Source organism: Centruroides vittatus, unplaced genomic scaffold (assembly GCF_030686945.1).
Source record: "Centruroides vittatus isolate TY-2023 unplaced genomic scaffold, ASM3068694v2 contig_8, whole genome shotgun sequence".
In the NCBI taxonomy this organism is placed as follows: Eukaryota; Metazoa; Arthropoda; class Arachnida; order Scorpiones; family Buthidae; genus Centruroides; species Centruroides vittatus.
The window spans coordinates 1,160,099-1,187,884 of NW_027122517.1; the positions used below are offsets into that span (position 1 = coordinate 1,160,099).

A 27,786-nucleotide genomic window follows, 5' to 3' on the forward strand; every position below is an offset into this window, starting at 1 on the left:
AATATGATAAACAGGAAATAACAGAGAATGTCTTTACATCCTTGGCTACAAGTCTGTTTACACTAAAATAACCTATTAAGTTATAAATTATTTAAATATAATCTTGAAAAGCAAAAAAATGTTTGGAAATTTTAATCATAAACTTCATTTGAAGATATTTTATAAAAAAAACTCTGAATTAAGCAGAAAATATTTAACTTTGATAGAATGAAGTTTAAATTCAAGCATTGGTTCTTTGAATTTAAAAATTTTAATTTCATCCTGATGGAGTGATCTGAAAGGAAATTAAAATGACTTTGAGAAAAACTTGATTAGTAAATTTTTGATCTTGTTTGTATAATTGTTAACAATAAGCTTTTAGTATTAAGTTATCTGAAAATTTATATTTCTATAAATTAATTTTAAAAATTGGTTGTAATAGACTTGAAATTTTCTGTATTCTTAGATGCAGATATCATATTTGATTTTAGTTCAAAGGATTTTCTTTCTGATGTAGATAAGGAATATCTGTATTTATGAAAACAGCTACTTAAATTTCGAAATATCTTCCTTTTACATATGAATATAAGAAATAAAAATAATCCATGTAAAGAATTCAGAATATCTGTTAAAATATCCAAGTGGCATTCATCATAAATAAAAGGAATGAATTCAGTGAACCAAACTAATCCCATCACAAGAAATAACTTGATATATAGCTTGAATCTGCAAAAGAAATCAATAAATTTGATAAAATTAGATTCATATATAAACTAATACTTTTTCAATATATAGTTAAGTAAAGTATTTAAGAACTAACATTTAAAAAATACACGGTCTTCCAAAAATAATGTTACCATTTTAAATTATTGTAATTATGTTAATTATTATTTGAGTTATAATGTACATTAAAACATTGGAAAACTGTCCAAGCAAGGGTGAATTCTCTGGGCTTGCTTAGCATGTGCCGCATGCTTAAGAGAAAGTTTAGACTGCTAATATACTTTTTATATGAGAACAAATATGCAAATAATAATTTATTCTAACCTCGAACGAACCTATTCGAACGACGGAAGAATAAACGAAAAGCAAAGTAATTTGTTAAACGTTGTTTTTTATATACTTATACAATGTATTACCGTCGGCCATGTGTTATATTTTATATTTACCTTAAATTGTAATTTTTACGGAAAGTGGCGATAGCTCCAGAGGACGTTTTACCTATTTTACATTTTGTTACGTCGGCAGTAGCCTATAAAGAAAGGTCGCCTTCGTATTTGTGGAAATGTGGACTGGTCAACTGGTAGCGAACGACGGAAGAATAAACGAAAAGCAAAGTAATTTGTTAAACGTTGTTTTTTATATACTTATACAATGTATTACCGTCGGCCATGTGTTATATTTTATATTTACCTTAATTATTCTAACCTGTAAACTCTCTTATCATTTGTGTTTTTTTTTACATTGGCAGCTAGCAGCTAGCCGTTTTAAGTCAGTATGATGCTTGCAGGAACTCTATCACTTGCTCGTGTGGAGGTTTATTGCTGCAAACAAGTGCGTGTGCGTGACGTCATTCAAAGCATTTAATGCGGCCAGATTGTATCGAAAGCTTGTGGTATTAAGTCGGCATACGTGTATTGTATACAGGGACGGATCTACATAGAGATTAATAGGGCTTAAGCCCTGGGCACCCAGTTTCAAGGGCCTACAAAATTTGAATTATCATCATAAATTTTTAATACTTTTTCATTATAATATATTTTGTGTGTAGATATAATGGGCTTTATAATAGTCTATACTTTTTTATTCACACCAAATAACATTTCTGCCTATTGTTTAGTGCTAGAAATAGGCTTATTATTATTATAACTTTCGGTGTGCCCAAAAATTTTGGTCAGGATTGTCCCGTGTCCAAGTTTCACATTTGCCCATTACAATTTCTCAATCTGTGCACTTTGTGTCACATAGCACACATCCAACATATCCAATAAAATTCATTCTCTACAGCATATCTGTTGTCATTCCTTCCACAAGAGTTACAATTCTAAAGCTCCTGCAGATTACAAATGTTATGCAATGATGACTGATTTTGACTGTAAATCATAGAATATAAAATGCCTATGCTATTGGAGAGTTATTGTTTTCATTTATGACACATCCTAGAAGTAATAGATAACAAGATGTTTGGATCAGATGGGAGATGAAACTTGGATGGTTACTCTATTGATTGAGGTACATTGCATATTTCTTGGATAATAATTAACACAATTACAGTAATTTAAAATGAATTGATAGCATTCATTTTGTAAGACCCTATATTTGAAAGACACAATGTTTTTTTAGAAATAATGCAATTTTAATTTCTATAAATATTTTTGGTTTTTAAAATGCATTTAATTACCACACATTTTTCTTTGAAAAGTTTTCATAATAGGTACTGTACAAAAAATACTTATTTGAATTTTCAAAACAAATATTTAAATAACAACATTTTTATTGGAGGAAAAATTGGTCAACTTCTACAACTCCTAGAAAAAAAATTATAATATTTACCTAACTGAAAGTTTAGTGTACATTTTCTCATGAACAACACATTTTCTGACACTACATAAACAGTGCTTATGTATACTTATTATATCCATTAATCAGACAAATTAACTCAAACATGTATTTTGTTACAAATGGAAATGAAATGACAAAAAAAATAGAACAACAGTTTGACCATGACAAAAAAATTAGAATATTAGTAAAAACAGCCATAAAAAACTAAATTGTAATGCAAATTTGCATATTGCTGGGCAGAGCAGTATAACATTACAACATGAAGTGTGAGCATGACATCAGTGACAAAACTTAAGATACTATCATAGCCTTACACAAAGCAGGATGAACACAAAAAGAAATTATGAATTACATAAAGTGCTTGCAGCCAACAGTTTTTAGAGTACTGAAACAACAAAACTGTGTTCAAGTTTTAACTAACAAATGTCAGCAATGTGGACATAATCAAGTAACGACTGTGAGGAATGAGAGAAACTTCAGAAGGATTGTCATTTAAAACTGCTTTAAAAGCATTAGGCATTTGCATGCACAATGGAGATTAAGTGGAGTGAATGTTAGTAGACGAACCACATGTTAAAAGTTGCACGACTTTCACTTCAACTGCCATGTTCCCATGACGAAGTCATCTCCAATGAAAAAGAAATGATCATATACTTCTCTTGTAAACCTTGTCACCGGTGCTGCCAATATTCGTACGCTAACGTTTTCGGCCCTTCACTAGGTCCTTCTTCAAGCGAAAATTTATTCGATTTTCTTTTTTGACCGTTAGATCGAAGAATATCCGCTTTTTGGATAAAATTCAAATTGTTCGATTTAGTATCTATGGAAATCGCGTGTCAATAATATTCCAAATTTTACGCAAAATGATCACGCGCTTATTTTCGTGACGTAAACTATCAAAACGCAATCCAATTGCATCTTTTCCATGTCAGTTCCTTGCAACGGCCTCTTTAATCATTTTGCCTCCGTAGGTTCGAATCGGTGTCCCGAATTAGCGCCTGCCATGCCAAAGATAATTTTATCTCGTCCTTCGAATTGATCGGTTGGGTGTACGAGAAGGCTTTACATATCTCCACTTGCTCTAGCCATCGAAGGCGGTCTGTGTGTCGCGTGGCAATGAGGAGTTTAGCGCTTGCGAAGTCCACTGTTATTTCTTGATCTGAAGCGTAAACGGCGAGCGCAGTGTTGTTTCTGTTATTTCTAATATCCTGCTGATGTTCTTTCCACCTAATTTCAACGGATCTTTTTGTGGCGCCAACTCCTCATTGCCACGCGACACACAGACCGCCTTCGATGGCTAGAGCAAGTGGAGATATGTAAAGCCTTCTCGTACACCCAACCGATCAATTCGAAGGACGAGATAAAATTATCTTTGGCATGGCAGGCGCTAATTCGGGACACCGATTCGAACCTACGGAGGCAAAATGATTAAAGAGGCCATTGCAAGGAACTGACATGAAAAAGATGCGATTGGATTGCGTTTTGATAGTTTACGTCACGAAAATAAGCGCGTGATCATTTTGCGTAAAATTTGGAATATTATTGACATGCGATTTCCATAGATACTAAATCAAACAATTCGAATTTTATCCAAAAAGCGGATATTCTTCGATCTAACGGTCAAAAAAGAAAATCGAATAAATTTTCGCTTGAAGAAGGACCTAGTGAAGGGCCGAAAACGTTAGCGTACGAATATTGGCAGCACCGGTGACAAGGTTTACAAGAGAAGTATATGGTTTTCACCCCGGTGTGTATAGATGAACTGAATTGAAAAAGAAATGACAAGCGCATGTCAAATGATGCAGAGAGAAACTCAGGCGGGAATAAGATGACTGGAATAATGTTCTCTTCAGTGATAAATTCATGTTTTGTCTCTCCTGTGGTGACCAAGGCCCACGTGTATGGAGAACAACTGAAGAGGCCTTTGAAAAGGACTGTATGAAGAGATCCGTGAAGTTTGCGTTGTCTGTCATAATCTGGGGATGAATGAGTGCTAATGGCATAGGACAACTCTGCATTCTTTGGGAACATGTCAATGCACAGACATATCAAGATATCTTAGAGACATTTATGATACCATCTGTAGAGGATTTAGTTGAGGAAACATTTCTATTTCAACAAGATGTGGCATCCTCTCATACTGCAAAGTTAACGATACATTTGTTACAAGAACGACAGATTGCAATCCTGCCTTGGCTAAGCAATTCTCCAGACTTAAACTGCATTGAAAATTTGTGGGAAGTCATGAAATGACGACTTAATGAACAGTGCCCAATTCTAAAGACTGACTAGTGATGGGCATTTGATACATTTAGAACTGCATAACCAGAAACAAATGTGAAGTATTAATTTGCACCATGTCCGACAGCTTTCAAGCAGTAATTATGGCAAATGTCAATGCCACAAAATATTAAAGTTTATTTTGTCGTATTTCTTATATGTAACCCACATTTAGCTAATATTCTAATTTTTTTGTTATGGACAAATTGTTATTCTATTTTTTTTTTTTTTTTTTTTTTGTCATTTCGTTTCCATTTGTAGCAAAAACACATTTGAGTTAATTTGTCTGATTAGTGGATATAATAAATATACATAAGCACTGTTTATGTAGTGTCTAAAAATGTTTTGTACTTTGTGTTGTTCATGAGAAAATTTACACTAAACTTTCAGTTAGGTAAATAATATACAGTCAACTCTACATAAGTTGACACCCAGATAACTTGACACTCATCGGTTACGTAGTCAGTTTTTTGTGGTCCCGGTCGACTTACATAGGCATTAATGTTATTAACCTTAAAAAACTCGGTTTACTCGACATCGTTTAACTTGTCACCACTGGATAAATCAACATACTTTTTCTGTTTCACACTTTTTAGAATTCTGATAAGTCGACTCCCTCCTGAACAATGAGTTCACACCACACGGCTTATTGTACGGTGTGAACTCATTTTTTCAGGAGGGGAGTCGACTTATCAGACATCTAAAAAGTGTGAAACAAAAAGTATGTTGATTTATCCAGTGGTGACAAGTTAAATGATGTCGAGTAAACCGAGTTTTTTAACATTAATAACATTGTTGCCTATGTAAGTCAGTTGAACCACAGAAACTGACTAATTAACCTATGGTGTTGAGTTATTCAGGTATAATTTTTTGTCTAGGAGTTATATAACATCATATTGACAGAGTATCCTTTTTCTGTCAACAAATCTTTACAGCTTGCTTTTGGAATGCCTTAATAACATATTTGGTTGAAGAACACATGATGGTGTTGATTTTCAGATCTTATGAACATCCATCAAACCACCTACATGTTTTTGTGAGCACAGATTTCCTGTTCACTAACCACTGAATTAGCTCTCTGGGGTTTTCCATAGAGCTAATTCAGTTTTACAGCTTAATTTTATGCTTATAAACATAAAATTGTATCAAAACAAATGAATTTTATTCAAAGTGTTACTCAGAATAACAAAAGCTAAAATATATGCCAATTAAAATTTTTTATAAGGAATTTTCTAAACAGCATATTGAAAACATTAAGTTGGCAGCGCATTTGTCAGCAATGTGTTCAGTTGGTACTTGGCAGTTGCCGAGCACCGACCAAATTGAATGTCGTCGTCTTATGTCTTGATGTAATAATACAATTATTAAACAAAAATTGATATACAAACAAAAACATCTGGGATGTAGAAAAATTTCACCAAGTAAAAGCTTATGTGGGGGTTGGGGCTGTCAAAAATTAGATTACAGAAGTTTAGGTCCTGCCACAAAGTGTGTTTTGTTGGACACACCTTCGATTTAGACAAAAAAAACAAATAGTTAAGGCATGAGGATAAGAGTCACTCTGAAGTCCAAGAATGAGCCTCCCAGGAGGGTGAATGCAGAGTCAAGTACAAATAACAAGAGTTTATTATTTAAAAAAAGTTCTGAACAAAATTATAATAAACCTACATGAGCTGCAAACTCCATATTAACCATTCATTGTAAGAAAGAAAGAAAGAAAGAATAAAATTATAAAATCCGATTTAGGAAATTTGCTGCTACTATCTATAAAACGAAGGGGTATCCAAACTGCGCTACTCACAGCATACCAGGAAAAGAGTTTTCTTCTCTCCATTCTTCACTTTCTCTCTCTGTTCTCTTCCTTTTTGTCTGGTAACTCTGCTATCAGCCAGTCAGTCAGTCTGCTTATGTCCCCCGATGACAGGGTGTGACCTCTTTTTATATGTTTTTAGTGTGGGAGAATTATCATGTGATGCTCGATTTACTAGTTTGTAGTTCAAGCTGTGTCCAGGTTCAACTGATATGAGACGTCGCGAACTGGGCTGTTTGGTCAGATTGTTGATACTTTCCCTCAGTGAAATGCCTTGCCTTGCCTCATAATTTTAATCAACTGACAGTTTCCCATCATTAATACTTGTCTAAGTTTATGACATAAGTCTAAACATCGTAACAATCGTTGACTTCTAGTGATATTCGATTGCCCTTCTCTATCAGTCTAGAGGTCAACATGGAGACTGGGTGGTGGGAAGGAAGAGATTTTTTTTCTTTTGCTCATTGTGAGATTTATGACATTTAATTGATAAACTTTGTTTTTTATCGTAATTTGTTTCTCTAAATTATTTTAAATTGATATTACTGAAAATTTAAAAAGAGGGGTTCTTAAAATCGGAAAAATAGGCAAATTTCCTTTACAACATTGGTTGATAGATAAACAGTCTTGGTGTCACGTTTACACATGCACCTTCGAGCTGTGGGGGTTCAAAGGGGTGTCCTGTCTAATAGCTAACAGTTGTTCTTTACACAACCAGACAGAACAAAAAAAACACATAAAATAAACATAGATTTTAAAATACAATAAAATTTTTGATTAATTACAGCGAATACATGTACATTATTAGCAAAAGGATTTAAAGTAAAGTGATTAAAACTAAAATTATACAGATAATGTAAATAACAATTCACAAATACGTACATACATACATACATATATATGTTATGGACAAAGTGATTAATCGGGCATTATGAATAATGACCAAAAAAGGTGCGCAGTGTGATAAATTAATCAATATTTATCGAAAGACAATCTTCACCCGTGATTACCGGTACAAATAAATTCCAATACAGCCTCTTCAACCTTAAAATTCCCGGTACATAAGACGACAGTTAACACATAAACTAACGTTTTCGATCCTCCACCGAGGTCTTCGTCAGGTTCGTTGATCATGGAATGCGAAAAGAATCGAATGCTTTCGAAATTCAAAAAGATCAAATATCCCCGCGTGCAGTAATGACGAATGATACAACATAAATTTAATAGACAGGAGTAAAACATGATTACCACTGCGGATGCATCTCAGAGGCATATCGCCACGCGCACGATAATACGTTACTTTCCTTGAAATTAATACATTTCCCCGATTTGGTAGCCTTGTAAATCTCAAGAGTCTCCAAAGCCCTGATGTGGTCCGTCTTAAACGACTTCTTAATGAGTCTGGTGTTATCGAAGTCTGCTCTTATATCGGGGTCCGTGGCGTACGTCAATATTTATCATTTAAATTGTTTAAATTGACTGGTCGTTATGAATACTGCTATCACCTAGTCGGGCAAAGTGATGATAATACGTTGAGGAGTGATCATCCAACATACGCTTGTCACTGGACACTCTGAATTGCTCGTGCGTATCGCATTTAGTACCAAATTTTAAATTCTGCGCCATTTTAATTTGATTAAAAATCTTCACTTATTTCATTTAGAAATATTTATTTTTTGTGAATTATTTCAAAGTATTTTAAAAAAAACATGTAATATTTTAAAACTAAATACTATTAACTACATTAATTAAATGTAAATTTTACTTATGTGCACCATCATGGTGGTGGTTGCAACTGTTTGTGCTCCTGTCGGATTCCTCCAGAGGGGAGCCGCCGGCCGGATGCCGATTGTTTAACGTCACTAGATATTAGCGAGGTTGAGGCCAAAGTTTTAAATGCGAAAATGTGTATGTCGGATGTTCAGCGCCGCTTTCCTGTAAGCCTAGAAGTTTGACAATGGCGTTTGGAATGTCGAGCATGATTCCACTGACTTTCCAAAACCATTGTCACTTCTAGGCTTACAGGAAAGCGGTCCTGAACGTCCAACATACACGTTTTTGCGTTTAAAACTTCAGCCTCAACCTCACTATTGATACATACTAGATATTGATTACATGTGTTCAAGAACTACCGTGAATAAATAACTAGTGACATTAAACAATCCACCGCCGGCCGGCGACTCCATTCTGGGAGGAATGCTTTCCGCTGCCAAATTTGGTACTAAACACAATACGCACGTGCAACTCAGATGTGAGTGCTGATTGTCTAATGTATGTTGGATGATTCACTCCTCAACGTATTATTATCACTTTGCCCGACTAGATGATAGCAGTATTCATAATGACCGATCAATTCGATAAATTACTGAAATTTATTACAATGCTCGATTTTGTTGGTCATTATTTATAATGCCCATATTGATCACTTTGTCCATAACATACATACATACATACATACATATATATATATATATATACAAGGGCGTCACCAGTGGGAGGGGCAGAGGGGCAGTTGCCCTCCCCTAGAAGTTCGAAAAAGTTATTTAAATGCTAAGTTTTAATTAAAATAATCTTCTTAGGCTTCTTGTATGTTAAAGAAAATGTTTTATTTGAGATATTTCTTTTCCGGTACATAGTAAATGATTAAAACTTTATGAATCGTTTCTATTTTACCTACATACAATTCATATCCTCTATCAATTTACATCATCTTGCCCCCCCTTACCCATTGGCTGGTGTCGTCCTTGTATATATATATGTATATATGTATATATATACATATATACACTAGCAGATAAGCCTAGCATTGCTCGGGCAAAAAGTAACAATAGCAAAGATTAAGATTATTACATTATAGCCAATCTTACCCATTTTCACAGAATGCAAGAATTGGGTCCCCCTGTTTCCAGACTAATTAGAGAATTTTTAGATGGGTCTAAAAATATGTTCAATTTCCTGCAAAATGCAAAACACCGCATCTGTGCCTGTAAATCTTGCACGTCACTTTTTGTTAACACTTCCATTGTTACTTAACACTTCCATTCTTAACACTTCCATTGTTAAGGAATACACTTCTTTCATCCCCATATGGTACCCTACTAAAATGCAGTTAAAAACAAAAAAATTGCATCTAAACTAGTACAGTAGAAGCTGAGTTTTTTAGGATAAGCCTTAATCCTTTTCCTCTCCCTTGGGGGAGGGTAATTTCAAAAAATCCCTTCTTAGTGTACGTTCTTGTGACGTACCCTAACTGTGTACCAAATTTCAACTTTCAACTCCTAACCATTTGGGCTTTGCGCTTATTATTATTATTATTAACCCATCTCGATTACATATATAGATATAGATACAATAACAACAAATGTTTTGGGGTGGGAAATGGTGGGCTTCACACTTATGACAATTTAGACAACAGTCAAAACTTTTTTTAGTAGTTATCGTTTGGTAAAGATAAACTTGGCACTTTAAAGCAGTACCCACAAGATTTTTACCTGTATTATTCTCTTTTATGTTTTTCTTCAAAGCACCAAGCTTATCTTTATCAGAGGAAAACTCCTATAAAAAGTTTTGACTGTCATCTAAGTTATCACAAATTTTTATTTGGTGAAACTTTTTTACATTCAAACTTTTGCATACATATTACAAGTCTAGAAATATCACAGCTTTACAATAGCAATGTTAAAAATATTTCTAATTATTACCTTTGGTAACCTCAACTTTATTAGGTAAGGAACAGTTTGGACAACGAACACTTTTGCAAAAGATTTTTGTGTTCAGATAACAAACACAAGAAGCAACGCTGCATTTAAGATTTGTAAAGCTATATTTTACTGGCATATATGAATGGTTTATGGAACAAGACTTTCACAGTTGTGTACATAACCTTCTATTGCACTAGTTGATTTTTGTTCTCTGAATTTTTGTAAGTGCTTTATTGAACTTTTTTGTAAAAAAGTGATAATATTATGGGACCTAAAAAGAGTGGAGTGTCAAGAACTGTATTCACTATAGAAACTAGCCAAGGTAGAGTGGGCAGATGTCTGATGTTGCTAGGCAGTATGGCTACAACAGATCTACAGTAGATACAACCTTAGCTAATCTACAATCTTAGACTGAAGACTCAAGCAGATAAAGGAATAACAAAAATTACATCTGAGAAACAAAGATGTGACATTCACGAAAAAATGAAGAGATTACTTTTAGTTTGTTATTACATATAAATAAACATAGTAAGAAGTTATATAATTATTTATTTATTTTAAGGGGGAAGCTTTTTCAAATCTGCATTTTCCAGTGCTTCTTTGTTGTGGATAAAAAGCCGAAACACCCCAAGAAGGCAAGATGACATTCGTATCACCAGTTCCTTTTTTAGAAAAATTTTATATTTTTTAATTGGAAAAATATGTGTTTTTTAAAAGGACTTTTAGTGTTTTGGTGGCTAGTAGCCTAAAAAGAAAGGTCGGTTGCCGAGATTGTATTGTCTGTCTGGAACACAGAATTAATAAATGGTGGTCCCTGCATGGGCGAACTTTGTCTCCAAATATTAATTATTTATTTACTTTTTGGGGTCTCCAGAACAAATTAACCAAATTTCCACAAAAATCTATGGTAAATCAATAATCGGTTAATGAACAATTCAGGTAGCAAACATTGTCTTTGAACAGATTATGTCATTAACTGATCATCTAGCACTGTAGTTTTTGTTAAAAAGTAAATTATATTAACAGTTCCTTACTTTAATTTAAGAATATCATATTATTAATTATTATTTAAAAATTTACAAGTGAATTTTCTTAATTATAGATTTAATATGAATCTTGAGGAATGTTGGTGAATGAAAGTGTAGTTAATAATTTTATATTTCAATAAATTATCTATTACTATAGAAATTTCATAAACTAAAGATAGCTTATCATTTCTATTTATAAATTCATTAGTTTACTCTAAATATAAGTGTTTAAAATTAATTACTTACGTATTTCTTCCTTGATTTATTTTCAGAATCTTTGTTGTATTCTTAACTTTTATAAGTGCTTTTGTTGTTAGTATAAACATTACTAAATTAGCAAACAGTATTACACCAACTGGAATGCTTAAATATATAATTGATGCATTTCTTCCTGTTATCCAGCAAGTGTTTTTTCCAATTTTTGGATGAAACTTTTTAGTTACAAATTTGGTATTTTGTATCACAATGATAGGCATTGAAGTCAGTATTGAAGCTATCCATGCATATATTGAATATATACAGTATTTGTTTCCACTAAAAAATTGTGATTTTGGCATCATTGTAGACAGTGTTTTCCATAAATCGTAGGTCATGACATTTGTCCAATAGAAAGTTGCCATAAATATGAAATAAGTCAAAATTCCTAATGTAATGCAGAAATAATACGGAACATAAGGTTTCAGGTAGAAATCAAGTAGGAGAAGGGAATATGTAGTTCCTAAACAAGCAGATAGCGATTTTAAAATTTTCCCATGCAAAGTGTTTAGTTCGGAAATACAATTATATATGATGATGGTGATGATAATGCAAATTATGGATAGAATCAAGCTTATAATGATGAATAATTCAAGAGTTTCAGAAAATAAGCAATATGTTTTATTTGTAAAAGTATTACTTATATTGCTCTTGTTTACATTACTGATTTCCATGTTTCTTTTTCTGATAAGCATACAAATTTTTATTCATTAAAATGGATTTTTCTGATTCTTCTTTTGAAAATTGCTTCTGTAACTCCTAGCTCATTCTGTAAATATTAAAGCATATAAATTATGAATTAAATTTAAAATATATTTTACAATAATTATATAAAATAAATAATATATAGTGATGCTTTGTACTTCAAATTTAATTTATTCCAGGAGGCCATTCAAACTCTGACTTTGAACTGTGAATCAATTTTTCCCATTAGAAATAATGGAAAGTAAATTAATCAATTCCCAGATCCATATACAATATTTATTTCAATTCTCAGATGCCATGGTTAATAAGTAAAGGTTGTATTATGTTGACAGTAATATTTTGCATATTGCTGCAGTTTACTTTTTTCCAAGTGCCATGGCACAGTGGTTATCGTTTCCATCTATGAATCGAAGGTCTCCAGTTCAAACTGTTTGATGATGAATTAGTTTTTTTATGCTCACTTTCTCAAAGTTTTGAGAACGTTCTCGTATGTTAATTCACTATCATTTGCATATTTCAAGAATGGTTCCCTCGTGCTATAAAATCGCAAGCTGTCAGATTAAAAATCAGTTTTTCTTGTACTGTGTGCTGCAGAGTTAGTATGTTTTGTGAATTAATAAACATCCCTTTGGGTTTACCAATGACTGGTTATTGTTCACGCCACAATATTTTTAACAGCTATCCTTACTTAATATAGATGTGTGATTTAATTATAACAGTTATGAATTAACACATTATTGCAAATGTGAGATTATATGCTTAGTTTAGAAGCTTTTAAACGTTTTACTTCATATTTTATTTGAATAAAATCAAGTTGAAAAGTCTTTGGATAAAAAGCATTTCAGCATATTATGCTTTATGATTTTCATAAAGGATATAATGCAGTACAAACAGTAAAAACAATTTGTAATGTGTATGAAGATGCTCCAAAACTTCATACATGTCAAATGTTGTTTAAAAAGTTCTGTTCAGGAAATTTTAAACTGAAAGTTACAAGATATTTGGAGTGCCGAAAAGCTGTTGATGAAGAAAAATTGCAAGAAGAAATTGTTAAAAATAGACAAATAACATACAATATTTATAACTGAACATACCAAAAATAAAGTGAAAAAAGCGCTGAAAACACTCGAGCATAATGCGAGATGCTTTCACAGCAAGAGCAAGAGATGATTTGGGTTCACAACAGACATCATTTATGCAGTGAGCATATTTTTCCAATGCACACACAGTTCAAATTTGGAAGCATCATTCAAACTCTGGGGTTTAAGTACAAGGTACCACTGTATAAATGCACATGTATAAATTATAAATGCGATATACGTTCAATTTAATAGACTAATAACAGAAAAACTATATAGTACTTTTCAAAATTAATTAATTATATTTATGATAGATGTGATTTATAAATAAATAAAGATTCGTGTTGAATAAATATTTAATAAGTGCATTTGAATCACTCATTGACTTTATCAATAAACTTTGTAAAATGGTCTCTCAATAATATCTAAGTTTAATTACATTTATTTTAATACTCATTTTAACACATTTTGTTTTAAACTCCTAGCTCATTCTATAAATATTAAAGCATGTAAATTAAACTGCATTATGACATCTGCCCAATAGAAAGTTGCCATAAATATGAAATATGTCAAAATTCTTAATAGTAGGCTAAATAGATTTATTAATTTCCCAGATATTCTGCTTCAACTCTGCCATAGTCCTTGATCTGTTCTCATACATCTTGCTCTTGAGGTATCCTCAAAGGAAGAAATTGAAGGCATTGAGGTCAGGTAGTCTTGGAGGCCATTCAATGTTATCTCATTGTGAGGTTACTCAATTTGGGAACATTTGATTAAAGACTTGCATTGAATTATTGCTAGTGTCAGCCATTGCTACATTCTGTTGAAATCAGAGATTTTGGTATTCAACATTACACTAGTACAACTCCAGTTGAAGAAAGCTGTGAAGCATTTTGATATAGTGAGCTGATTTTTTTGAAGATGAAACCTGCCTTCTTCATCTTCAAAGAAATATGGACAAAAGATGCTACACCATACCAAGCAATAACCTTAACACTATGTAAAGTTGCACTGAGACTAACATAAATTAAGCAATATAATGTAATTTTTTATCAAATATATTATATATTTGATTAAAAAAATATGTTAAGAACTTTGTTCTATTTTGAAAACCAATTGAAAGTATTTTAATCGTTTACTTGATTTCAGATTTATTTTGTCTAGCACCACTTGTCTATTTATTTAGGTAACCAAAAGTACTGCCAATTTATACTGCCAAACTGCCAAATCACTAACACAAATTGTAAGCAAGACTGTTGGAAGGAAAGCTGGGAATTTTTCATTGTGAATAAAGAAAATTTAGAGCCCTTAGTGGTTACCCTATAAATGAATATTATTTTTACAAATAGAAAATATAATTTTTAAGACTGCTTTTTATTAATAAAGAAATATTCAACATATTTCATTTGTTCAAAAAACAAAAATGGCAGAAGAGGACTGCTCTAACCCAAGGCAGAGAGTCAATCAGAGTCAGTGAGAGTGTGATGTGTGAAGCGCGATAGGAATACACAGACACGTGGATTCAATTAAAACAAATTTAATTTCGCGATCAATAATATATACAAATGAGTTCTTTTTGGATTCCCTCAGTCCAATTTCTCTTACTGTTTGATTGTAACAATAACCCAAGTAGCTTACCTTCTTGGCAACTACTTGCCCGACAATACTAATAAAACCCGCGCGATCCTTAACTAACTTAAACCTAGGGATAGAAAAGTATAAAGATAGGGAAATGAGAAGAATTGATAGGATAGTGGGGTACCCTTGTTCTCGCTGAACTCCGATGCCGGCTGGTGGTTTATTCTGCGTGTCTCTGGGTTCGTCAACGTTTTAAATATCTTCTACTATAATTTCTTTTCGGTGTCTCTGATTCGAAAATCCAGATCCTCACCTCACGGCTCTCCATTCGGCCCTCGTAGAATTCCGACTCACGAGCTCGCCGTTTTCGTCCGTGCTTCTTCTTGTCCAGCCGGGGAAAAAGTGACCCTTCGTGACCTAGATTTTACTCGTCCTCCACTCGAACTCTTTGTTCCACACGACCCCCTGGTGGGTGGGGAGTGGGAAGCCCCCGTTCCCAGAAGCCAGAACAATGAACAAAGGAAGTTAGAAAGAAGGGTTAAGAAAGAAAGAAAATTATTAAAACTAATTAAATCTAAAATACATATGTATAAAAATATGGCGTACAGCCACATACGCCCCATCGGAAAGGCTCAAAGTCCATGATGGAGTTTGTAGTAATCTACTCTCCTTTTTCGAAGGTGGTATCGACCCTCGCTTGCGGGAACAGCTTGATGCCCGTCATCCGATTCAAGGGGATTCTCTGGTGATGCATCGTCTTCTTGTCGCCTGATAGATGTCATCGGCTGTCTCCTGTACTGTAATGCAATCTCATCACCTCCATCATCATCGGTTATATTCGGGGAATCATTGTTGTTGGGTCGGTAATGGTTTTGACCCTTATATACAGCATATGAATAATATGGTTTCAGACGATTGAAATGCACAATACAATTTTTTCTCCCATCACTACCACCCAACTCTGCGGTTACTGGACCAAAAATTCTCGTAATACGGTAAGGGCCCGAATACTTAGGGGAAAATTTCCCGAACTTCCTACCCTGGTGCTTGCGTAACAGCCACACTCTCTCACCAGCACTAAAGTTACGCCCTTTCCTTTTTGTATTGCACCGCTGACATGTCCTACACACTCTCACTACCGATCGGACTATCGATTGTAGATCCTGTATGTACTAATGCCTGCCAACGGTATTACAAGTCTTCTCTATGCCCAAGTGCCCCCCAAGGCCAGACTCATGGAACGCTCTAAGAACCTCCTCACTCATTTTCTGACCTACACATATCCGCTTCCAGTTATATAGTCCATATCTTCCTGGTTTAACGTGGACTAACACACCTCCTTCCAACTGGAATTCTGGCTGGACACCCTTTCCGGCAAGACCCTGATGCAGGTTCCTTTGAGCTTTCGCAAGACCTAGTTTCATTTTTTTTAAAAAATCGTCTTCCATTTGTGATTCCACTACTCTATGGTGGAAACTGGGACTATGCATAAAAAGATCGGTGTTTTTCAAATCTTCGACCCCCTCCGAAAACAAACCGGGATACTTATCGAGGACGCGAGTCACCTGATTTTCGTCATTAGCTTTTGTAGTTCCTGGGTTATGGCGGTGTCAATCAGAGTACTACTTAAGCAATCGAAATACATGATCGATGGGCGAGGACTATGGTTCAACACTCTAGCTTCACGATTTATGAATGTGCATCCATCAATTATCAATGACGGGATTGAATTGATAACATCCATCCCCAAGATCCCTTGGTATTCTAGCCTATCCGGGAATTCCATACAACAAAGGGAAGCGGGTATTATCTCATCCTTGTAGCTTATGGATCCCTTTAGGACTTCCTTACATGTGGAGATCGTGCCGTTGATACCTCTGATATGGGTGATCTCGCCCCTTCTTGAAATTTGGAAAGACTTAGCCATTTTCGCGTTTCGAGTCAGCGCTATATCAACTAAAGACCTTTCTGCACCAGAGTCAATTAAGAACTTAATCTCTATCCCTGCTACCCTGCCACTTATTAACGGGAGTCCCCTCTCCGAAGGTGAAAATTCGGTCAGTTTAAATGTGAGGATGGGAACGCGACACTGACCCTGATCGGGTTCCCGGGCTGGTTTCAATTCCGAACTATTTCTTTTGGGGCATTTCCGAGCCAAGTGATTTGGGCTATTGCAAATGAAACAAAGTCTGCCGTTAATATTAGGCGACTTAGTAGTCTGGGTCGGGTTTTCGGCCATCTTGGAAACTATTTCGAACAGGGTCTTCAACCCTTTTTCTAAATTAGCCAATCGATCCTCATCCTTTAGAGTATTATTAGGGCTTACTTCAGGACTTGTACATTCAGCACCCACTTTCGCTCTGGAAGTTATGACAGACCGTTTTGAGGTCTCTAGGATTACTACATTCCCTTTCTAGCTCTTCCTCCCTTTCAGCGCATTCAAAGGCTTTCTCTAAGGTAGCAGGTTCCCTGCGACACACGTGACTTCTGATACTTATGTCTAATCCCCTGATGAACCTCTCCTTGATAATCTCGTCTCTGAATGTCGCGATATTTGGGTTACTCCGGATAGCCCTAGACATTATGGTTCTAGTCCTAATGATATATTCACTGACTAATTCCTTTCCTCCTTGCCTCAAATTTAATAATTGATCAAGTAAGCCCCTTCCTCTCCCTTCGTGCTTCTGGAAACATTTAATTAGGTCTTGCTCAATTTCCTTAAACGTTGGTGCAGGCGTTTGCTCCAATAAACAAAAGAAAGTGTTTAATGGTTCACCCTTTAGTTTAGCTTGCAACGCAGCCACCTTAACCTCGTCCCCCCATTGGGCTAACTTAGCCACATTATCAATGGTTCTAAATAGTTGATTTATATTTACCGTATCGTTAGGCGAATTCGAGAAAGTGGGGATCATCCCTAAGAATCCAGTAACCACGAGTGGGGGGTTCTCACTGTGGCTTTCTGCCACTAAACTCATACTGGGGGTACCTTTGTCCTCCATATAACTTTCAACGATGGCTGATAATCAGTACAGCAATACAGAGAATTGGATCGACGAGGAGGGAATCCTGTCGCGGACGCCAATGTGATGTGTGAAGCGCGATAGGAATACACAGACACGTGGATTCAATTAAAACAAATTTAATTTTGCGATCAATAATATATACAAATGAGTTCTTTTTGGATTCCCTCAGTCCAATTTCTCTTACTGTTTGATTGTAACAATAACCCAAGTAGCTTACCTTCTTGGCAAACTACTTGCCCGACAATACTAATGAAACCCGCGCGATCCTTAACTAACTTAAACCTAGGGATAGAAAAGTATAAAGATAGGGAAATGAGAAGAATTGATAGGATAGTGGGGTACCCTTGTTCTCGCTGAACTCCGATGCCGGCTGGTGGTTTATTCTGCGTGCCTCTGGGTTCGTCAACGTTTTAAATATCTTCTACTATAATTTCTTTTCGGTGTCTCCGATTCGAAAATCCAGATCCTCACCTCACGGCTCTCCATTCGGCCCTCGTAGAATTCCGTCTTACGAGCTCGCCGTTTTCGTCCGTGCTTCTTCTTGTCCGGCCGGGGAAAAAGTGACCCTTCGTGACCCAGATTTTACTCGTCCTCCACTCGAACTCTTTGTTCCACACGGCCCCCTGGTGGGTGGGGAGTGGGAAGCCCCCGTTCCCAGAAGCCAGAACAATGAACAAAGGAAGTTAGAAAGAAGGGTTAAGAAAGAAAGAAAATTATTAAAACTAATTAAATCTAAAATACATATGTATAAAAATATGGCGTACAGCCACAAGAGCTTGTATCCATACAAGCTCTCACTGACTCTGATTGTAAAATAAATTCTGTTCCTTTGTAAAGACCAATCCAGTGTTGTTGAGGAATTGTGGGCTGATTTACATGGATTTAAATCTAAAATAAGCAGTTTTTCAAATAAAAATTAAGTCAGAATCTGAATAGGATTTTAGTAATTGTGTCTGCTCAGAGGTTTCAGTGCCAAATCTAATATACATTTAGACAGTTCACTAGCTTGCCACCATGCAAAATCAGATGATTAACTAATCTGATTGTGAGCATTCTTGATATTGCACTAATATACTGAGTGATATTATATAGTTTTGTAACCTATTTCAGAACAGAATTCTATAAGTTTTCAGCTTTTCTGTTTTGTTTTATTTGATTACCTGACAACAAGATTTATTTATTCAAAGTATTAGCCATCATTTATTATCTTCACGTTTGTATTCTAATTAAAAGTATTATCACTTGAAAGATTTTGGTTTTTCATCTTATTTATTGTTAATTTTGATTCTCAAGTGTTTTCATGAATCAGTATTTTTGGATACTGATTCATGAAAATATAGTAAATCCATATTCATAAAATAGAATTAAAAATATCATAACTAGCGAACTTTGCTCCTCTGGCCTCTGTATATGCAGCCCAACTCCAAGCACACTTCATCCACTTGTTCTGAATAACCATAGACTATTCATAAGAAAAATTTCAATACGTATATTTGTCTATATACTTAAGACAAATGAAAAGATTGAACAATTCTGAATGAGGATTTGATAACATAAGCTATGTTCAAATATCCATTTAAAAATGCATCACTGCACTCAAATAAATTTATAAAAAGTTTTTATTCAAATCACATAAAAAGCTTTCTTTCCAGATTTTTTTTCAAAATTGAATATAGAACAACAATCAGATTCCAGAACAAAAAACAAACTTTGGTTCTGGAATCTGAACATTAAAATTTTTGAGAAAATCAATTGAACATTATAATTTTTTGAAAGTCCCACAGAAAAATGTTTTAATTCCATGGTTACATGATTTTCTTTTGCTTGCTCATCCACTTGTCCCTGCATGGGGGCTTCATCCACTTGTCCCTGACCTAGACTATTCATAACAAAAATTTCATGGTGATTCAATCCCCACATGGGCCACCCCTCAGTTCAACCCCACTTCCTGTGCTCAATCTCTTTTGGGTTGGGTGGTCTAATTTTCTGCCCCAACTTGCTTTGCTCCTCTCTTGTCCCTATCCGACTTGATTTTCTTCCCCTCAGCCCAATCTCCTTGCTTTGCTCAATCATGTCCACTTTAATTTTACTTCACCGTGTAATGCTTGCTGGGAAAAATTGTCTATTATACAAATGTTTTTAATCTATTATCATAGGTCATCTTCAGGTTTTTAAATTTGATAATAAATTGTTACAAAAATGGAATACCATAAATAACCAAGTATTATATCAATTATATGAAATTTAATAAAATTTAGATAAAACCATAGAGTTAGATTAGATTAATTTAGATATAACCATACTTATTTACTTATGGAAGCAAGGAAGCTCTGTTCTGGAAGCAGGATCCAGATGAAGGTCTGGGTAGCATAACTGGCACTGTGACCATACAGTATGTGGGAGTTGCAGGTTCGTGTCCTGCTTTGGACCTATTCTTTTCTTCCAGAACCTTCTAAGTTAATGATTAAAATATTAATATGAAAATGGAATATTCAGATATTAAGTTAACTCTTTTACAACATGACAATATTTCATCATTTTGAAAAATGTTTAATTTTAATAAAACATTTTCTGTCATTTTACTTATTTAATTTAATTTTTTTTTTTTTTTTTTGAAACAAAGGAAACATGTGCACCAGTCAATTTTTCTGTAGTCATTTTATTTCATTTGGTATTTACTGCTTATTGCCTATAAGCAGGGCTGTATTGGTGCATATACGGCCATATACATTATACACTTTCTGTGTTTTATCGTAAAATTGCATATATCTTCTATCTTTTGTCATATACCTTTTGCTTCTGAATCTTAATGTTGTTTGCCACAAAGGGGAAAGCAAAGGGACGTGCCTTCCTTTGACTCCTAAAAGAAGCAATCGGTGTGGAAGCAAGGTCAAATTGCATTTATGAGTTCTCTGTTTTCCCTACTAGGAAGTCTCAGATATAGGGAGCCAGAAAGTCAGTCAATTAGCACCTCTATGTGCAAAATGTAGCCTTAGACTTTCTAGACATTTGGTTGTGTGGGAAATGTCTTTCCATTTCTCACAGCTATAAATGAAATGAGGCCTTTACCTCACAACTCTGGCACCCTAAATCTATTTATAGCTCTATAAAACCATCAGCTTAGCATTACCAGCTTTAATAAAGGAAAGGGCTTATCACATCATTTTCATGGTTTCATAGTTGTATACAAGTGGGCAAAAAGCATCATTTATAATTTCTGTTTATAGCTGTTGACTTCAGAAGAATCAGCTCATTTACGTTGTCCCATCACCTGCACAGAACAAAATACAACTACATTCTGCTTCGATAAGTTTTGTTTTTCTACTCTATATTTTTTATTGAATAAATAAGTAATTATTTAAAAAAAGCATCTACATTATTCTCAATATGTCATTTTAATTTTCTATTTTAACAGATTAATATACTCGGGTATGTTAGAGGGCGGCGAATTTAACTCTAGCTGCATTATCTGGTAGGATTTAACCAACACATATGGTACACAACAAGAAACTGTTACAGATACCTGGTTAAAAACTGGAAAATTAGGAAAGAGGCATGTAGGACAAGACTCTTGCCCTGTAGACTGGAATTGTCAGTAGAAGATTCAATGGATGATGTTAGAGGCATTGATCATTTCTTATGGGCAAATTATACAGTTTATACAGTCAGTCACCCAAAAATTTTTGGGCTTTGGAGTCTGCTTGCGAAGACTTTGGTTACCAATTTTAAAAAATAGGATGGATCCTTGAAGTGAGATGGGTTGCAAGCAGTTTTTGCACCATAAAGGCCTTATGGACATCTTATCAAGCAATCCATAAACATTTAAAAGATTCATTGAAAACAGATTGTGAAAGTAAAAAAAAGCTACATTCTGCAGAGTTCATTTTAAGCACAGTATACTGTTTGTTGATTTTATGCTATCTTATATTTACTAGATTTACATACAAATAATATTGATAAATGATGATAAAATAAAAAGCTCATGTTTCATTTGTAAATTGCTTATTTTTTAATTACATTGAAGTTGTGGATTCTATCATACGTTTTTCTACAGGATGTCATGTATGTACTGTATTTTTTTAATGTGGCAGTCTTTGAAACATACAACTAGGCAAAAAGAGGGATAGATATACTCGATGTTCACAGTAAATAAAATGCTGTTTTATTATGTCGATATTCCACACCGTAAGAAATGTGAGGGTCAGGAAATTTGGACAAAGTTGGTTAGGGAAAGTCAGGGAATTCAAAACAAAAATTTGAGTAGGAACTCTGTATATGACATATTGGAGAAATTGTCTGCTCTATCGGAACAAGTTCAATCTCAAAAAATGACTCTTCCTAAGGTAGAGCATCTTATCCAAATAAAAATACGAGTTATTGAAAGTTTCAAAGAGAAGCCCGGTGAAAAAACGCAGACTGCTTTAGACTGCAAAATGAAGAGCAATTTTCAAACCATAACTCTTGTTCCAAATGCTAAAACTGTCAGTATTAATGCAAACCAATTCATTCAAAGTGTGGTGGACAGAATGAAAACGAGACTCTGACTGAATCGGACAGCAATGCCAAAATGCTTAAGGATATCTCAATAATAGAAACTGCAAACATTTTAAACAATGCAATCAAACACCCACTATAGAGAAATTGAGATAAGAAGGATTTGTTGGCACTTCCATCTAGATGAACTTAAAGCTATGCAAGGACTTGGGAGTTAACTGAAGACTGTGCTGCAAAATTCATACCTGAAAATTTGAAACCTGTTTTATACACTGTGGCTACTTTGCCTTGTTCTATAGCAGAATGTGAAAGAGGATACAGCTTAATGAACAATATAATCACAGATTTAAGGTTCTCACTTATGTGTCAAATTTAATGTTTATAAATGCGAACGGTCCTCCTTTACATTTGTTCAAACCTGATAAATTAGTTAAATCCTGGCTGTCTAGCCACTGTTCTGCTATAGATGGTAGAGTTAAGAAGAGCCATGTCAATTCACCTACCCGTGACAAGACAAAAGCTCGTTGAAACATATTTAACTATGTAATCAAATTTGAATTTTAATTTCAGTATTTTTGTAGTATTGTAATTTGTAAATTCCTACAGATAATAAAAAATTGAAACATGAGTTTTACATTGACAGTACCTTGCTATCAGATATTTCATATTTGCTGGCGGGAGAGATGGGAAATTGGGACAAGACATAACATTAGCGTCTATATCGACCAGAGTATACAGACTAGATTTTTTACCAATACAGCCTTGCCTATAAGTTATAAATATATATATTTAGTTATTTATTATTATTTTTGTTCTAGTTTTATTTTATTTACTTATTTTCTCAAACAAATAAAACATGTTCACTAATTGATTTTCTTTGTGTAGGGTGTTTTATTGTTCTTTTGTTTCGATATTTTCCACTTACTGCCTAAAATGAAATTTCCTACTAACCTAAGAGAGTCGGAAACTAGTATATATGGACTGTTTCATATAAAGTGATATTGTTCATGAAAAAAAAGATAAATATGCATAAATCTTCTATCATCATGTACAAAACAATAGTCTCTTTTATGCTGGCTTGGTGCAAAAAACAGATAACAAAATTGGAGAATTTTATTTTGTCAAACTTTTGAGCCATAAGTAATTTATAACATCAAAAATTTAGGTCATCATTTAACATTTTTTTTGTAAGTAATTTTTACTCCGAACAATTATATATTATTGTGCCAAAAACTATGTAAAGTAATATATGTTTTTTGTTGTATCTCTATGATAAAAATTTGATTTTTGGTGAATTTTTAAAATAAAATACATAGAATGACCCTGAGTGACTGCAGTTTGGATTATTGTTTAGAAGAATAAAGTACAACCAACCACATTTTAGTAAAAGGGTTTAAAATTCTACATTTAAACTTAAAATTTCAATTATAAATTTAAGCTTGAACAAATGAAATAAATGTATTATGAACAAAATATAATTAACAAAAATAAAATTCAGAAAACAAAAATATTAGATAAATTTCTAACAAAATATAACATAAAAGTAAAAAACTTGATCATAGAGCCATATAAGACTTGAGGGCTTTTATGTCCTAATTTCTTTTCTATTATGTATTTTCATGCTGAGGGTAATGCATTTGCATCACTGGCATTCAGCCATTGGTCATTAATTTTGCTTTTTCATATTTCTCTCTCTTTTATGTTCATTGCAAGAGATGGAGAGATTACTGCTTTCACAATGCTTGTTTCATCCCACTTTACATTCACACTTTCTGTTTGTGACATTATTGCTAATACAGTATTGTGTTAGTATGAATTTTCAATATTGTATTTATGTTCTTTGAGACACGTCATGAGGTTTCTTTGTGTAGCACCAACGTAATTTTTTTTTTATTCCTAATTGTTGGTTCTCATAGGGTTTTTTGTGCATTCCAGATTGTTCTTCCTTCTTAAGTTTGTCTTTATCATTTCTTAACAGGTTATAAATATTAGAGACTTTTGTACACTATCTTATCAAAGAGAAACAATGAAATTATATTAAATAACAATTATAAGACAATTATTATATAAACAATTATAGGATTCATATAAGTATGATTTTTCTCATAATATGGAGATAAAATACAAGCAATAAAATATAAAGTGAAGGAAACATTTAATGAAGGAATAGTCTATTAATTTAATATGAAATAATTACATGAATAGTCTATAATAGAAAAATGTAACTAAATATTAAAATAAAGTTATTTTAAGTTGCCGGTTCATTCGTGATGCAACTCAACCTTTTATTTTATATTAACTTATTAGTTCTATTGATGTTTCTTAGAGTTCTATCTTTGTCTTCTTCAAAACTGTTGATAACCCATCTATTGTGGATGTTTTATATCCAAATGTTGTTGCTATTTCTTTGATTCTATTGATTTCTTTTATTCTGTCCTGTATATTGGAGCAATATAAAAAGATTCCTCCAGTGTTCTTAATGATGAAAGTTTGTATTTGTAAGGGTTATTTGTGTATGAGAGTGTATGTTGGTTTGATAGTGTATATACCTCCTTGTCTAAACAGATATTAATGTCTAAAAAGTGAGCTCTCTTGTTCCAATTTTATATTCAAACCATTGTCATTGTTGACCATTTCAAAAAGTCTTGAATTTTGATTGTTTCTCCAAATTATGGACATATCATTCACATATTTTTTGTATAATATTATGTCTTCTGTGAAATATCCTCAGATAGTTCTCTCAAGCTTACAAAGTATAAGTTTTCATAAGAGTCCTCCTGACATTGGACTTCCCATTGGAACATCCTACTTGCTTTGCTGGATCATGCTATAGGTTTCATTCACTTATTCAAAAATTTTGTGATGACAAATCATCAATTCCCAGTGCCACTGTTTTTATTTTTTTTATGACAGAAAAAAGTGTCATAACAATTTTAAACTAAGCAGTTTATGTATGTACTATAGAGTAGATATTGTAACTTGATACTTTATTCATAATTTCTTTACTGACAAAGATAATTTTAATTACATTGTTTGTTTTATGCGTAAAGTAAATTATAAACTAGTGAAAATTGGTGTTTTTGTGTAAAAACAATAACAATTTTGAATAAAATTATCATTTATAGGATATATTTTATATTTACCATTCTTTATATCAGTTTTATATTGTAAAATCTGTGTACATAGTTTACTAACTAAATAAACATTTTAGGAACAAGCATACAACAAACAAAAAACATACAAATATAATATAAACATTAAAAGTCCTAGTCCAGATTGTTCTTCCTTCCTGGACATTAAAAACTATTTTTCTGTATGAAAATCAGTATTTATATTTGCTTTATTTGAAATAAAATAATAATAATAATAATAATAATAATAGAATATTTGCTATGCTTGAAACAAATGCTAATTTTATAGAATAATAATTTGTATTACTTGTTTCTACTTCTATGTTCTATAAAAAAAATACAGTTTTATAACAAATGAAAATATTAAACTAATTATAATAAACATTAATTAATTTATGTTAATGAATGACAGAAAATTGCTATTTAAAAGTTCTACTTAAGAAATGTTTATAGATATTTGCTATATACCCAAAATCATAAAGGAAAGATATGCAAAAGTGCATTTTCAGTTTCTGAAAATTTAACTGACAAATTTTAAATACTAACTGTTTGACTGATTACTAAATGGTAAATTACATAAAAATTCCACAGTAGACTAATTATTGGTAAAAAAAGTTAAACAGACTACATTTAATGAAGGAATAGTCTATTAATTTAATATGAAATAATTACATGAATAGTCTATAATAGAAAAATGTAACTAAATATTAAAATAAAGTTACTTATTTTAAAAAATAATTAATATTAAAAGTATCAAGAAATATTGACCTACTGCTCCAATTTGTCATAATCATTTAATGTAGTTTGAAATCAAATATATAACTTATCAAATATTGAAAGGAAGTTATATATCAAAACTATAAATTAGTTTTTCAACGTTTTCCTTTTCCATAAAGGAAATGATTTTCACTGAAATTATTTGATAAGAAGTCTTTAGATATTTAATTAGAACGTTATTTTGATTCAAGTTTTTTGACAGAGAGCTTTGCCTTCACAATACATCAATAATTTTTCGAATGCTGTTATAATAAATTTTATAACAGCATCGAGTATATTATGACGTTTTATCTGGAAAGTCAATACATCAATTAGTTATATTTTATCTGAAGTAGTAATGATGTAGAAATATATATTGCTTCAGTTTTTTCCAGATTTTATAGGATTCATATAAGTATGATTTTTCTCATAATATGGAGATAAAATACAAGCAATAAAATATAAAGTGAAACAATAAAAATATGTTTACATTTATAACTTATTTTATAAAGCAGAAGTTCCATTCTTTTTACTATGAACTACTGAAGGATCAATCAGTTTAACTGGAGATTAACAAATTATGAAGGGTTGTTAATAAAAGTTAAACAGACTACATTTAATGAAGGAGTTGGTGGACAAATTTACTTTTGCTGTATTTTAAAATGTAATATTTAATAATAATAATAGTAAATCTGAAAATCCAAATGTCAAAAATCTGGATTCAGCCATCAAAAAAATTAATATCTGTGCGAAGTGAAAAAAAGTCACTGACTGACTATATACACGGGAATCAGAGTCGCCAGTTTTCGGGGGGGTTAATTTTTCCATCCCGAAATGCTCGTAGTAATTCTGAATATTTTGTTGAAAGATAATACTAGTTTACAGCCATTTTTGTGACTGGAAAAAGGGGGTTTTTTTTTTGTTAATTCTTACGCACTGAACACAAAAATGAAGTTAAAATTCTCTGGCACATAAGGTTTTTGAGTTGTGAACTTACAGATGCAGAGACTTGATGTTAAAATACAGATACAGTAGAACCTTGTTTTAATGGATTTCTTGGGCTAACAAAAATCATCCATTATATCACAAACAATGGATCTCCCACAAACTCTGGTAAACATTTGTTGTTCAAAAAAATTCTGTTTTTTAACCCCCTATATGTAAGAAATACTTGTACCTGAAATTATTCAGTCTCTCAAGATCTTTTTTTTATTCTACAGAAACACACATGTTACAAGATCATATACTATGCCATACATGTGTACAAGAAAGCTAACAGACTGTCTATACTGTTACACACAAAAAGAGGCAGATTACACTGGTCTACAAAATTGAATTTTTTGTGTGTCTTTTAAATAAATGCTATGTTTTTTTACTAATTTGGGGTCACTGAATATGAATATAC

The 27,786-nt window shown here is 33.0% G+C and overlaps 2 protein-coding genes across 6 annotated transcripts in view; one reads left to right on the top strand and one right to left on the bottom strand.

The window, feature by feature from the left end:
* Vsp37A (Vacuolar protein sorting 37A) overlaps positions 1-27,786 on the top strand; it is a 121,323-nt gene that overhangs the window by 57,917 nt on the left and 35,620 nt on the right. The window lies entirely within an intron of this gene.
* Positions 169-26,428, bottom strand: LOC136982000 (G-protein coupled receptor Mth-like). 4 transcript variants are annotated; one of them, XM_067278433.1, is made up of 3 exons: positions 26,398-26,428; positions 11,607-12,384; positions 169-705 (listed from the first exon to the last, which is right to left on the bottom strand). In XM_067278433.1, the coding sequence occupies exons 2-3, from the start codon at positions 12,308-12,310 to the stop codon at positions 402-404; spliced, it is 1,008 nt and encodes a 335-aa protein (XP_067134534.1). In that variant the 5' UTR covers positions 12,311-12,384; positions 26,398-26,428; the 3' UTR covers positions 169-401. The 4 variants fall into 4 exon arrangements, with proteins under 4 accessions (XP_067134534.1, XP_067134533.1, XP_067134532.1 ...); XM_067278432.1 differs by having other exon boundaries at positions 26,394-26,418; XM_067278431.1 differs by lacking the exon at positions 26,398-26,428 and adding an exon at positions 20,312-20,433.

Coding starts and splice junctions, on each gene's coding strand:
- LOC136982000 (XM_067278433.1), bottom strand. CDS start 12,310: ATGCTTATCAGAAAAAGAAACATGGAAATCAGTAATGTAAACAAGAGC. Junction 706..11,606: donor ATAAATCAAGGAAGAAATAC/GTAAGTAATTAA, acceptor TTTCTTTTGCAG/ATTCAAGCTATATATCAAGT.